Source organism: Macrotis lagotis, chromosome 8 (genome assembly GCF_037893015.1).
Source record: "Macrotis lagotis isolate mMagLag1 chromosome 8, bilby.v1.9.chrom.fasta, whole genome shotgun sequence".
NCBI lineage: Eukaryota > Metazoa > Chordata > Mammalia > Peramelemorphia > Peramelidae > Macrotis > Macrotis lagotis.
Genome location: NC_133665.1, coordinates 54,177,852 through 54,193,589, shown reverse-complemented (window position 1 = coordinate 54,193,589; position 15,738 = coordinate 54,177,852). Strand labels below are relative to the sequence as shown.

The following is a 15,738-nucleotide window of genomic DNA, read 5'->3' as shown; positions in this document are numbered from 1 at the left end:
GGAAAGGTGCCTTTTGTGCCCCCACTGAAATAATTTCTTGACTTTAAAGTTTGAGTCATTGTATTATAGAATTAAGTTGATAGTAAAAAATACTTATATATCATCATTCAGAATTTTAACACAATCTTACTAGTGACAAAAATATTTTTAAAATTTTTCTATTACACCCATTTAGCTCCTTTTTTTTTTTTAGATTTTTCAAGGCAATGGGGTTAAGTGGCTTGCCCAAGGCCACACGGCTAGGTAATTATTAAGTGTCTGAGGTTGGATTTGAACCCAGGTACTCCTGACGCCAAGGCCAGTGCTCTATTCACTCAGCCACCTAGCTTCCCCTAGCTCCTTTTTTTCAAAGATCTGCCATCTATGATTATTTTAAACCATCCAAATAGGAATAATAGGAATATTTAGCATAATACTAGGAATAATAGAAAAATAATTAGTTGAATAAAGAAACAAAATATTTTTAAAAGTAAAATTTTGCATTTTAAAGTCACTGATGATGTCACAAAAGGTAGAGGAAGACCAATATTCTGATTTTTCTCCCCAAGACTAACCCAAGGATTCACGTTCAAGACTACACTGTATAAATAAAAGTCAAACAAACATCCTCAAAAGGAAATTATTTAGTGATTAATGTTTGGTGGTTATAATGGAAATACTGGTTATTAGATAAGCACTTTCACTTATATCTAGTAGTTCTTCTTAAGACTTCTTAAGCCCTAGGCTTTTCCTTTTCACTAGGAAAGATTCCAATTTCTCCTTTACCTAATTGTACAATAACATCACAGTTCTGAGCTTATTACATCATAAGATGTCACAGAGCTGAAAAAAATAGAATTTTTGTATTCCTATAGCAAAATAGATTAAGCAATAGAGAAGATTATGTTTCTTGGATGAAAGAAAGATGGTCAAATAGAAGCCAAAGTAAAGATAAAGGTCAGGAATGAAGGATGCACAGGTTAGTATTGATTTGTATAGGTTAGACAGACAGTTTATATATGAAACAGGAAAACAATAAGGCAATAATGTGCATATATATTTTTACATATGTATGTGTGTAAAGGTAACAATATTATCATCCCTAAAACATGTTTGTTTAATGGTTAAATAACTATACTTTAGTGCTTAGCAACCTTATTTTTTTACTTCCATTAAAAATTCACAGTATAACATGAATCACAAAAATAATTTTGATAGACAAAATGTTGACTGTCATTCATCTCAAATCACTCATATCTCTTTCACTTGGAGTAAAAGTAGTAGATTTTTTTCCCCTCCATTTTAGGGAAACATTTTTAGATTACTCCTGTGCTTCAAGGATCTGTGATTTGTCACTGGGCCCTTGCAAAGGAAATACATAGTCTGTCACAGAGTCTGTCCCCAAAACCTTTATATAACTGACACAACCTAGGGTCCATTATTATAGCCTTTACAACCCCAAGGTCACCTCTATCTCAATTTGAGGCACTGGAGTGGAACATTGTTGGAAGATATTTTATGTTATTTAGTATAAATGTATAGAAGAGTACTTGCTTTATTTAAAAGACATGTCCTAAAAAATTGGGTATAATGCAATTTTTATAAAACTTAATTATATTTTAAATATACTAGGAGAGTTTATATGTAAATGAACAGTGACCCAAATTCTTCTGTAACGTAAAATATAACTTCATTTATTTCATAAATTTAGGGTTTTTTGTGTCAGGTTTTCTTAAAGTAGAAAATCTGTATGACACCTTATTGCCTGCCATATATTTTTAAATAAAAGATGAAATAACAGTGCATTTGAGCCCTAAATGTATCTAATCCCCAAATTCAAAACCATTTCTGTGGGATTAAAAATCCACTTAAAAAATATAGAGACTCCTCTGAGCAAAAAGAAAGTTTATTTTGGCTTTTGTAGAGAAAAAGGCACACTCCAAGTTTCACAAAGGTAGGGAAGATCAAGGAACTGCCCTGAGGTAACAGTCAAGCAAGAATATATGGCCTAGCACGATTCCCCCCATCCCTAGGCTGCTCTCTTCCAACCTGATTGGTTAAGGTTTTTAGAGTTACAATCTTTACGGGAAAAATCTACCTGGTAACAAAGAGAAGAATAAAAATTACCTCACCATTCAGATGGTGAGGGTATCAGAAGATTTCTAATGACCTTTGGTTGTCTAGTTAAATGAATTAATGTCTGAGTATGAGGTCTTCTTAGTACTTATCAAATAAGAGAAGGCAGACTACTGTTCTCTCAGTCTATCATCAAATAGGTGGCTAACTAAAAATGCAAGTTCTCTTCTCTGGAAGTATTCCACTATTTCCCTCCCTAACAGAATCAGGAAGCATGTCTGGTTTGGAATGCAAGGTCTCTCTCCCTCTTTCTTCCAAGAATAGTCTAAGAGTAATAGTCTTTCTTTGTTTTAATGATTTTTAACCCTGAGAGGACTTCACTAGGAATATTTACTCTTAAGAGGGAATATTCCATTCACGTTTTAAAAAAAAAAAAGACAAGACTCCAAAGCAGTCTTTAGGACAATATCCTTGATAATATTTCTTGTCAATGGAACATCAGGGACACCCTGCAGATAGATAAAAGGGTAGAAACCAAAGTTGGGGGTTAACTACAGAAAACAAGATCATTAAGTGATGTGTACCTACAAAGGAGAACTAATTCCAGTACTCTTTTATTTTCATCTTATACAGTCCCTAGGATAATAATTCAAATTTAGGTTAAATTAAATGACCTCTGATATTTTAATGCTTGGCTGTCACTCCCTGAGGTAGGTAAATGGATCCAACTTTTCAGTCAAGTGCATATATAAGCTTCTCAAATCCTCTACTTAAAAAGAAGAGAGGGCAGACATGACCATTAAAAAGCAAAGTCTGTATATTCATTTGCTGTTGAAGAAATCCAGATGAGCCAATCTCCACATTTGGTTTGCTTTTCAGAAGGGTAACCACAAGAGTTCAATTCCTGGAGAGTAGGACTGGTTTTGTTCCTGCTTTAATGCTAAAGGAAACCTCAGCCCTTGAAGGCTAGAGCAAGAGAGTACAGACAGCATAAGATTCTCAAGGAAGTTACGAATCAGTGCTATGAAGGGGTCAAAAGACATCCTCTCAGCTAAAGGCAAAAAAAAGTGCTAGCAGCCAAATCATGCCACAGGAATACAAGTTGTCTCAGCTAGTCAAATTATTCCACAAGGGGTGAATAAAACTGACAGTCAGACTGAAGTGTCTGATAGACAAAGGGGGGGGAGAACTCATTAACAAGTCTCTACTAAGCATCAAGTATAAAATCCAAGAGATCACTGTTTCACTAAAGTGTGGGAGCAGTTGAAACAATGGGCATAGATTTTTATATCTTATACTATTTTCTTCTTATTTAATAAAACATGGCTTGTATATTGGACTACCAAGCCCTCTAAAAGCAATAATAAACAATATCATGAACTAAAGAAGTGTGGGAGCATGAAAGAACTAAAAACACTTTTTTCCTAGGAAAGGGAAAGCAAAAACAGTTGGAACCCAGGGCAAAAACGGAGCCAACGATCAGGCCACTGATAGAAGTATTTCATGTATCTGAGGTACGTGTGGTTGTGATCCTGACTGGATGTTAATATATTTTTTAATTTATATTTAACTCCGTATTTTAGTTTGCTCCATTCTGTAAAAATCTACCCAAAACTTGTAGCCCTCCTTCCACTCTCACTTGTTTTCTGAACTTGGCTATGTACTTTTGGTATTGGATTGGTATGGATTGATAACCATATTATAGGTGAGAGGGACCAATCAGAGGCAAAAATTAAGAAATGATGACCTTAAGGGATTATATTTTAATGTAAAAACTACCTTAGAATGATAATTTTATGACAACAATCAATCCATTAATATTTAACCTCCCTGGATTTTAATTTTCTTAACTAAAAGGTTAAGGATGCTGGATTAAATGATCTCTCAGGTTCTTTCCAGCCCAGGACAAGGAAGACAATTATCCCATTGAATTCAGAACTTCTTTGGTCAATTAGGAAGCCATTTAATAATCAAAGGATTATCTAGAATCTAGATAGACCACCAGGATGGGGAAGATCCTTGAGATTATACTGTGTGAGGCCTAGCCAAAGAAAATGAGGATGTCTATACTAGAGAAAAGAAAACTTCAGAGGGACATGTTGAAGAGGAGGGATTAGATTTGTTTGCTCAGGTTCCTCTGGGGAAAACCAAAAGCAGTTGGTAAAAGTTGCAAGGGGACAAATTTAAAGTTAAAGTATGTGTAATGGGGGCTCAATACATAGATGACCTAAAATGGATCTGGCTGTGTGAGGATGCTATTGGGCTGCTTTTGGAAGACTTTTCTGCTCTGGTCTACCACATAGCTAGGAGTAACATTTTCCCATATACTGTATAGCTGGAGATACACTTGAAATAGTCTGACTCAACACCTGACAAGGTCATTTTACATTTGAAGGTGAAGAACCCCTTCACTCACACCATGCTCTGGGGGTGGGGGGGAGACTTGACAGCTGCTTCCTTCCTCCTAGGACTTTGGACTTTTTGTTCATTCTTTTCGTTCTAGACATAGGAAGTAAGGTCTGCAATCCAGCCTGAGTGTGAGCCATGGTAATCTGAAAGGCCATTAATCCCAGTCAAGTTTAGCAGGCAGCCCAATGGTGACAACACACAGATCAAGACTCCAGCTGGGCAGAAGCTGGTAATGCAGGCATTAGTCTTGAATTTGATGTGGGACTAATGCTTTGTAGGACACCTCTCCCCAAATGCTGAGTTGTAAAGGGAACATCATATGCTTATTATTGCTGTATCTTTGAACAGCAATGAGACAGCTAGGTGGTTCAATGGAAAGAGCACAGAAAGAAACAGTCTTGGAGTCAGGAGGACATGAAATGTTTGACACTTACTAGTAGAGTGGTCTTGGGCAAGTCACTTTACCCTGATTGACTCCAATCCAGGGTCATCTCCAGTCGTTCTGACCACTGGACTCAGATGGCTCTGGAGAAGAAAATGAGACTGATGGTTTTGTACAAATCCTCACTCCAATCCAATTCACTTGCAAATCATGGTGACACCTCCCTGAAGTCATGGTCTTCTTCAAGAACAAAGAGCAAACATCATTGTCATCTTTGAAGTAAATATTCCTTTGTAGAAATTAATCCAACATAAAGAAGTTATGAAACTGAAGTAATAATCACTGGCCCCTAAGAATGGGAAGAACACAATTGGTAGGGACTCCTCAAACCTTTCAGTGAATAAGAGAGCCCTAAGGAAGATAAAAAGAACTGCCACTCAGAGAGTGGGACCCTCTTACTTTAATACAAATCTTCCTAACCATTAGAGATATTTAAAGATGGAAAAGATTCCCACATTCCTGCTCACTGTAGATCTTCAAAAACCGGATAACCATTTGTTTAGGATGGCATAGGAGTTGGACTAGGTGGTCACTGAGTTCTTTTACAATATCAGATTCTGGAAGTCTCTGATCACAAACTTCCAGTCAGAGCTTCTGGCTTCCTTTGCTGACAAAATGTTAACTATTCAGAGAAATCTTCATTTCCTATAACTGCTCTTCTATTATTCTTAATCCGTGGCCCTAATAACATATAGATGCCCAGATCCCTCACTATTTTTACCCCTTTCTCCAAAATAGAAGGCTTTTCCAAGAACTATATGATACAGATAAGAAAACACATGATATAACCCCTTTCCCACAGCCTTAAATCTTCCCACTTTGCCAGCCAGGACAAAGCAAATGATTTTATGAAGCAATATGCCACTAAAATGGAAAAACAAAATAGTACATCAACAAATATCTTTTGAGTAAAAGTTTCAGAAAACATACTTTACATAATATTGTGTCATATCTATCCACTCATAGTATAATAATATTGAATAAAGGGATTTCTCTTCCTCTTTCCCCTTACTGTCCCCCATTTTCTGAGTCATTGAAACTTAACTTAGTGCTGCAGCCTTGCCTTTACCTGAAATAATGGAGAGAAAATAAGATTCCTTGCTTTCTTTGCTATATGAGTTTCAGTGAAGGAAAATAGAAAATATTGTATGGAGTAAATTAATGCATGAAAAACTTAAGGAGACTTAGGAATTTAAAATATTTAGTTACTGCACAGTTATTATAATTATCAATTTTAGTGAGTCAGATTGGATACAGGTCAAGACCAATTCAAAATCTGAATATCTACATTTTAAAGATGTCGATTTCATAGGAAGAAATATTTTCATTCAGTTTTAAGGATTTTCCTGCTTCTAACAAATTTGAAAATGAATTGAGAGGAACAGCTAGGTGACACAGTGGATAGAGTACCAGCCCTAGAGCCAGGAGGACCTGAGTTCAAATCCAACCTTAGACACTTAATAATTGCCTAAGTATGTGACCAAGGGCAAGTTATTCAAACCCCATTGCCTTAAATAAATATAATTTTTTAAAAAAAAAGGAAAATAAATTGAGAATAATTCCTTCTCATAATGTTATTGTATTTCAGTTTCTCCATCCTAACCACATCATCCTAAGGAAACTGAATATCTGAATATCTGTCTGTTAAAAAAAAATTTCCCTTCTAAACACTGACAATAAATGTAATTTGCAAACCAAAATGTAGTAGGAAACACAAACTGAAAAGGAAGGCAGTAACCAAAAAAAAAAAAAAGTAAACAAAGGGGCAGCTAAGCGACAGTGGATAGAACACTGGTCCTGGAGTCAGGAAGAAGTGAGTTCAATTCCAGGATCAGACATTTAATAATTACCTAGCTGAGTGACTTTGGGCAAGTCACTTAATCCCATTGCCTTGCAAAAACTAAAAAGAAAAAAAGGAAGGCAGCAGAGATATAAATACTATAACTGTGCCCAAACCCCAGCCAACTGCTTTCAGTTAGTTCCCATGACTCTGCTTTAGAGAGAGAGATCTACAATGCCTTGTTTAGGTTCAGTGGACTGGCGGATTAACACTTGCCCACATGGAATTGTATGTTTCAATTCACAGAGTTCTTTCCAGTCAATTGACCTACCTTCAGCTTTTCATCGGCCACAAAGAGGCCTTCGACTTGTAATGGAGCACAGCAGCAGTAAATATAAATGGAACATGTGAACATTTTTTCAAATGGACATTTTAATGGTCTGATTACTTTAAGGCATTGCTATTGCGGTTGGAGGAACATTTCATATTGACTTCATACGTCAGTGGATTGAAACCATACAATCCTCAAATTTAGGTTCAATTCTTTCTCACAAATCAAACATCTTTATTGGAATTACTATATTCAATTTGGGCTGCATGAAGTTTCTCCAATACAGATGTATGATTCAGAATTAGCAGACTAGCATGTCAGTTTCTTCTTGAGATACAACTAATATCTATGTATAGAAAAAGCTAAAACTGAAAGAAATTTCAAGAGATTATTTCATTCATCACCCTGCCTCCAGAAACCTAAATCAAGATAGCAATATAGCTACTAAATCCATTCTTTAAAACATCCAGATTCTACAAATTCTCTAGAGAGTGTTTTTGCCTTTTACAATCTTGATAAAATGTTTTTCTTAGTTCCTATATTAAATCCCCCTTAATAAGATGTTTCATTCCCTCAGAATACAGGCAACCTCCCTGATTTATTCATGCTTTATAGGTATGTAGCATTTGTTTATTGGGAAAGCTAAGCAAGGTGATAAGGATATTTCTAACTTTAAAACAAATAAATTAATAGTAAACTGTGAAAGGTGATTTTAAATTGTATTAAATACAATAAATTATTGATGATAAAATGTTTTTTAAAACTTATTTTACACCCCACTTTTTTAATCTAAATATGTATTTGTTTACATACACAGAAAAATCTTTTTCCATATGAATAGTGGCTTTTCAGAGATTTGATCTTAGAGATTGACCCCACGCATTTTTATACTTGTTTAAATTGCTTACTGGTGATTTTTGTGTCAGCCATTTCACAAAAAGCTATAATTTAAAATAACAAAACCCAATTCCATAAACATGATTCTAAACTGAACCTTAGTGATATTTGCTTTCTATACTTGAAATATCTGGTCTTGCCTCAGTTTCTACTGTTTATTGTCATGACCTTCGTCATATGTGAAAGTATAATTGCATATTTTTCCAGAGACCAAATATAATTAAATGGTTCACAAAGTCAGTGTTCATTCCTTTGATCACTGAGAAGGGTTAGATTACTTAGTTGATATTGTCTCCGTAGAATATGTAACATGATTCTGAATTAGAAAAATAGGGACAGAGAGGATTGTGTTGTTTTCTTGGTTTAAGGGGAAATGTTTAATTTTCAAATATGCATCTATTTGTATTTTCTGTTAAAATGCATGACTGCAAAACCATTATTGGGTGTGGTGTTCCTAATGGAAAGTTTTGTTGTATTTTTAAAGTTTGCACTCAAATCTTGAGAAATAAATCCATCCATAGTACCAAAAAACACCCAAACTTATTTTAGGGGGTGGCTAGGTGGAGCAGTGGATAGAGCACTAGCCCTGGAGTCAGGAGTATCTGAGTTCAAATCCGACCTCAGACACTTAATAATTACCTAGCTGTATGGCCTTGGGCAAGCCACTTAACCCCTTGCCTTGCAAAAACTAAAAAAAAAAACAAAAACAAAACACAACTTTATTTTAACTGAGGGCATTAAAATGTATTTTCTGAAATAAATTTTTTGAAACATGCATATTTTATGAAATATATTAATAAACACATTCTATATAAATACATTTAGTAATATATTGTACAAAATATACATTTCTCAAAAAACATATAAATAAATCATTTTTATAGCTACTAATTTTTTTAAATCCCTCAAACTATTTTCTGCTACTTTTTACATTACTGTATTTTTAAAAAATAGATCAACTTCATATTAGGTCAATTGTTTACTTTGGGTTATCTATACTATCATAAATTAGGTCCTTTTGTCCCCAAATTTTGGAAATTCGTATCTTAGATGCTTTTTTTTTCAAAAGCCTTTTAAGCAATCTAATTCAAGAAAGGAGGACATGAGGCAAGAGAATTCTAAGAAAACTAAGGAAAATTAGATTAATATTTGAAACTACACAAACTACCTATTTGGCCAAATAAAGAAACGTCAATCCTTAACATTCCTGTTTAACTTTTGAGTCTTCGAGCATTCACATGATTTTATTAGTAACCTCATTTTCATTCTCTGCATTACTTGCACATTACTGGCAGACTATGCCCAGCCACCCCAGGTTAGAATTCTGAGCTCAAACAAAGACAGAGGACTCAGCCTTAAATATATGTTTTTCATGGGGGAACAGGTCAACTGTAGAGCAAAAAGATTAGAGATAGCAGGTGTTATGCCTTACCCTTTTTTTTAAGCTGGAGTTCTTCTGACATCACTTTCTCATACAGAGTTGTCTTTTCTCTCCCCTGCATTTTATGGATTATTTCATGGTTATTGTATTAGGAAAAGTGCATATTATCAAAATCAATGCTGTGTTATACAGAATTGTATGGAGAAAATTGTATTTTCAGCACTCTCTAACAAAAGATTACAGTTTTTGGTGGTCTTGGGAACCTAACCCCCTAATTCCCAAAAGTTCAACATATTAACATTCATGTTTTTTACATTCTGCACTGTTTTCTAGGAAAATTATCCCCATGAAAATTGAGTATTGATTCATACTTAGAATATTCAATTTCCCCTAAGATTTAGGAGACAACTGGAAAAATTCATGGATATTCAGCGCCATCTAATGCTAAATAGAGGAATAAGAGAAGAGGGAGAAAAAAAGGTGTAAATCTTATTTTTATCTACCATTTATTTAAATTAGGACTATAAACCTTAGGGAACCACAGGGAACAGATAATGCCTGGAATTCTCTCCTTCATCTTTACGTCCTGGATTCCCCGGTTTCATTCCTTCATGTCTCAGCTAAAATTCTACCTACTGAAAGTAGTCTTTCCTGAATCCTGGTAATATAATAGCCTTCCCTCTGAAATTTACCTCCAATTTATCCTGAATTGGACATAGGTGTTTATATGCTGTCTCCGCGCCCCCCCCCCCCATTAGATTGATAGCTCCTTTGGGCTGTTTTTACTTTTCTTTGTATCTCCAGGGCTTACTTAGAAGTCCTGGTGTGAAGGACTTAATTGATTTGTACTTAAGTACTTGTTGACTTATGTGACTTTTTCTTTTAGATTTTTGCAAGGCAAATGGAGTTAAGTGGCTTGCCCAAGGCCACACAGCTAGGTAATTATTAAGTGTCTGAGGTTGGATTTTGAACTCAGATACTCCTGACTCCAGGGCTGGTGTTCTATACACTACACCAACTAGTCCCCGACTTATGTGACTTTTAGATTTTGCAATTAAGAAATCACTGGTTATGATTTTTCTCAATTTAGATCAATGTATAGCATTGGAAACAATATAAAAAAACTAACCAACTGCCTTCTATGGGGGGGGGGGCACGATTAGGGGAAAAAATGTAAAATTCAAAAATAAATGTTTTTTTTTTTAAAAAAAGAAATCGGGGCATATAGGTGGCACAGTGGATAGAGCACTGGCCCTGGAATCAGGAGTACCTCAGTTCAAATCCAACCTCAGACACTTAATAATTACCTAGCTGTGTGACCTTGGGCAAACTACTTAACCCCATTTGCCTTGCAAAATCCTAAAAAAAAAAAAATCACTGGTAAATTTGAAGAGAGCAGTTTCAGGTGAATTCATGTACCTTCCCTGAGAAAACACAAAATGGGTGGACACTGAAAATAAGGGACATCTTGGGATCTTTGAAAGAGTACTATATTGCTAACCCATTTTCTCCAGTTGAATTCTGGGCCCAAATCATTGTCTATAGTGCCTATCAAGACACTGATGGGCTACCTCCCTCAATAGGTTTTCCGTAAACTATATAATTCAGAGAAATAAAGGGCATTACAGGTTAGTTCAGTTACCTCATTTTATAGATGAGGAACCTGAGGTCTAGAGTCATGAAGTCACTTGACCACAGTCTTACAAGGGAGTAAGTAACATAGTAAAAATTTGAACCCAGATCCTCTGGTTACAAATCCAGTTTCTTTTTTCATTTCTTCTTTGCCTGCACAATGTCTTTATCCATTTTTTTCTGAGCAGACTACATACTCTTTTTGTATGACAATGGAATTTTGAAGAATCTTTAAAATATTCCAGTACTCAAATCAAGCAGCACAATAACCTCAAACAATAGTTGGAGGATCTCATCATATATAAAAATCCCTCTCCCATTTGTACTTGGTGCTCACCACAATAGTACCATTGTAAGCTATATCTCCAAGACTGTCATAGCAATGTTGAACAAAACTATCATTCTATTTGTATGTATCAAGTAATCTTGACATATACATGGGCTCAACTTCACTGGAACAGTTTTTAGAGCTATATTTTGCTCTCCTGGATCAAATATTTCTGCAGTAATCAAAAAAACATTTATTAAGCACCTTGAAACAAATATAAGGAAGCTATCTTTGCAGCATATTTTATTGTGATTATGTGGTCTATTTGTGAGCTTATAACATGTATTATTTAATTTTGTACTTAAAATATATGATGGTTTCCAACTAGCTAGTAACTTAATGCTTAATGCTTTATTTAAGAAGCTATGTTGTATGTATCTTATTTTGATTTTGGTAATTATAAACATATTCCATTAGGTAACTTTTGGGGGCAAGGGAGGCCTAGATTTAAGTTATATCTTTCACATATAGTAATTGTGTAATTTTGAGTAAGAGTTACTTAGCCACCCAGTACTCCACAAGATTTTTGTAGCCTATGGAATTGGTGAATCCTGAATTCCCAATAGGGATGAAGTCATGCAATTCCCTAGGCCTATGATGTCCCAGGCTCAGATTTTTCTTAACATTCCACTCACTGTGCATTTCCACTGGCCGCCTCTTACACTTGTGATTTTCTCCCCCTTTATCTCTTCTCCACAGCTACCTTCCAGACTCAATCAAAATCCTACTTTCTCCAATCATCCTTTGTCCAAGAGTCTTCCTTTTGCTATTAACCTAATGTATTCTGTCTGTATCTTATTTGCATATAACAGCTTATATACAGTCTCCCTCATAAGACAGGAGCTCCTTGAAAGAGGAATTCTCTATTTTGGGGGGTTAATTTCTTTTGGTTTTCAGTTTTTTTTTTTATATCCCCAGAATTTAACATGGGATTCACTTAATACTTGTTGACTTGACTAAACTCTAAGGTCTATTATATGTGTTTCCCAGAATCATTTAACCCTGTAACATGGCAAACCACTCCAGTATCTCTGTCAAGAAAACCCCAAATAGCATCATTTGAACATAGAGTTCTTGAGTACACGGTAGACCCTTGATGTTTGTTAGATAGAATGGTTCATTAGGCTGGCCCACCTCAAGATCCAAGGTTGTGTGCCCAGGCCTGAGGCCTCCCCCTAACAAAATAGGGAGCAAGACAGAGATTCAAGTCTCTCTAGTGATGAAGGACAATGGTGAGAAAGTAAGAACAGGGAAGAAAAACCACATGGGGCCTAACGAAAATTGCCTTCCAGTGTCAGTTCTTCCCCCAAATACTACCCTCTGGCCTTGCCAGTATCTTTTCAGTCCCTCTCTCTGAGAGGATCACAGATGCCATTGCCCAGTTCCCTTCAGAGAAGGTCAGCTAGGTGGTGTGGTGGACACGACGCTAGCCTTAGAATCAGGAGGACAGAAGTTCGAATCCGGCCTCAGACACTTGACTCTTACTAGTTGTATGACCTTGGGCAAGTCACTTAACCCTGATTGCCTCTCATCCAGAGCCATCTCCAGTTATCCTGATCCATATCTGACCACTGGACCCAGATGGCCCTGGAGAAGAAAGTAAGGCTGTGACTTAGCACAGCTCCCCTCACTCATATCCAACTCTTGTGCTTGTCATGGCATCACCTCCCTGATGTCATGGTCTTCTTTGAGAATGAAGGAAAAAAACATCATCAATGATAAAGGAAAAATGTTGCAAGTGTAGTAATCTAGTCTTGAGTTTTAGAATGCATGATTGTATTCAGAAAAAACAGCTCTTGACCCAGAAGTATTTGAGATTAAAAAAAAGTATGTATTAGAGGGATTAGTAGAAGTTGAAAGAGAGAAAATAAAGGCTGATCCCAGGAAATAAAGTCAGGGGCATGGGAGGAAAGTAAAGGGCAATTACAAGGAATTATAATGTAGCTGATCCTAGGGGATCCAAAGTTTTTGAGAGTTTATATGCTCCCCAAGAATGAGCTGGCTTCCCAAAAGGAGACTGTACCTTAAAGATGACTTAACTACAAATTTAAAAAAAAAGCCATTCCCCAATTGACAAATGGTCAAAGGATATGCAAAGGCAATTTACAGATGAGAAGATCAAAGCAATCCATAGTCATATGAAAAATTGTTCTAAATCATTACTTATTAGAGAAATGCAAACTAAAGCATCTCCGGGGTACCACCTCACACCTCTCAGACTGGCCAATATGACCAGAAAGGATAATGATCATTGTTGGAACGGTTGTGGGAAATCTGGGACACTATTACATTGTTGGTGGAGCTGTGAACTCATCCAACCTTTCTGGAAAGCAATTTGGAACTACACCTAAAGGGCAACAATAATGTGCATACCCTTTGATCCAGCAATACCACTACTGGGTCTATACCCTGAAGAGATGATGAAAAAGAGTAAAAACATCACTTGTACAGAATATATTTCTAGCAGCCCTGTTTGTAGTGGCAAAGAATTGTAAATCAAGTGAATGTGCTTCAACTAGAGAATGGCTTAGCAAACTGTGGTATATGTATGTCATGGAACACTGTTCTATTAGAAACCAAGAGGGACAGGAATTCAGGGAAGCCTGGAGGGATTTGCATGAGCTGATGCTGAGTGAGATGAGCAGAACCAGAAAAACACTGTACACCCTAACAGCAACATGGGAGTGATGATCAACCTTGAAGGACTCCCTCATTCCATCAGTGCAAGAATCAGGCACAATCTGGGGCTGTCTGCAATGAAGAAGACCATCTGTATCCAGAGAAAGAACTGTGGAGTTTGAACAAAGACCAAAGATTATTACCTTTAATTTAGAAAAAAAAAAACTTATTGTCTAATCTCGCTATCTCTTACACTTAATGTTTCTTCCTTGAGGATAGGATTTCTCTCTCATCACACTCAATTTGGATCAGTGTATACTATGGAAACCATGTAAAGACTGGCAAATTGGTTTCTGTGGTGGGGGAGGGAAGGAAGATTAGGGGAAAAATTGTAAAACTCAAAATAAATAAAATGTTTGAAAAAAAAGATGACTTAACTAGGGATATGTCAATGGGAGCAGTTAAAAGGGGCTTGCAAGGGGAGTTTGTGATATCTATAAGATAGTCAGTAGCCTCTAAGTATGGGGAGGTTTCAAGTGGCTTCCATAACTTTTGAGACTATAATGGGGGAATATGGACCCCAAGAACAATGAGATGGAAGTGGGGGGGCAGTGGGAGGGAGGTTAGTGTGAAAATAAGGCTAGTTCAAAAAGAATGGATTAGGGCAGCTAGGTGGTGCAGTGGACGGAGCACCAGCCCTGGAGTTCAAATTCGGCCTCCCATTGCCTTGCAAAAAAAAAAAAGAGAGAGTGAGAGAATAGATTAATTATGAAGCATTAATTGCATTAATGGGATAACCAAGGGCTCCGCTGGGGGCCTGGGGGAGGGGAAGGGTGTTTCCCCGCCCCGTTGGCCACGTGCCCGGCCCTCTCCTCCGTAAAGGCCACACCCTCGTGGGCCCGCCCACCCAGGCCGGCGCGGTCCGGTCCCTCCCCGCCGATCCCATCCCTCGGGGCCGACTTCGCGGAGCACGCTGGGAGCCGAAGGGAAGGAGGAAGCCCTCCCTACCCAAATGTAAAATGGCCGCCCCGGAGACAAGACGCCCGCCGCCTCGGAGCCCATCCCGTCCGCCTACGCCAGGATCCGAAATAGCCCCAGGGAGCCTCGAGCCGGGGAGAGTGAGTAACTCTCCGGGCCCCACCTACCTCGCGAGTGGGCGGAGTCCCGAGCGCGCGCCCTGACCCCGGGCAGGCCACGCCCCTGACCCCCGTCAGGTCGCGCCCCTGACCCCGGGCAGGCCACGCCCCTCCCGGAAGTGACGGTTATGGCGGAAGTCCGCCGGTGCCGCGGGAATTGAAAGTTTCGGAGTGTTGTGGCAAAGCTATTTGGAAGGTGCTAGCAGCGCGGAAAGAGGGGTCCCCGCCGGGGCCGGAGAAGAAGCAACAGTGGAGGAGGCAGTGGCTAGGCCAGGACAGGGGCGCCCGACATCCGGCGGCGATCGGAGAAGCCGGGCCAAGGGGTGAGGAGCGCCCTGGCACCGGGCCGGCGTGGGGGTGGGGGTGGGGAAGCGGCCCGAGGCGCCCCCCCACCGGGGCCGCCCCTTTAACTGCGAAGGGTGCCCACCTCGCCCCCTACCCCGAGTCCTCGCAAACTGTGGTGTCAGCCTTCCGTAATAATGGGATGCCCGAGGATGCAAGGGCGTCGTGGGGGGATACGGAGACAAAAGGGGGAAAAACTCACCCAAACGGGCCTGCCCTTCCGGGGTGGGGGAGGGGAGGGCCTGCTGGCAAAGGCAGCCCTTGGAGCCGGACAGGAGAAGCCCCTTCCGGAGGAGGCACCCGTAAGTGCCCGGGCATCCTGCCCCCTGGGAAGCCACCTGTGCAGAATGTCGTGTCGGGAACTTGTGGTCCAGGTTCCTTCTTGG

General features: G+C 38.5%; 1 protein-coding gene across 6 annotated transcripts in view; it reads left to right on the top strand.

The window, feature by feature from the left end:
- Positions 1 to 867: 867 nt before the first annotated feature.
- Positions 868 to 15,738, top strand: part of LOC141495596 (uncharacterized) — a 58,561-nt gene continuing 43,690 nt past the window's right edge. For 2 of the 6 annotated variants that reach the window (XM_074197119.1, XM_074197122.1), the window contains exon 1: positions 15,095 to 15,333. Coding sequence is in view for 1 of the 6 variants with exons in the window: in XM_074197116.1 (XP_074053217.1) it covers positions 15,495 to 15,654 (160 nt within the window). In the remaining 5 variants the exon portion in view is untranslated. Of the gene's footprint in view, positions 959 to 3,483; positions 3,570 to 14,881; positions 14,993 to 15,094; positions 15,334 to 15,479; positions 15,655 to 15,738 lie in introns of those variants that run through there. The other 4 variants (XM_074197118.1, XM_074197121.1, XM_074197117.1 and 1 more) reach the window with 4 other exon arrangements.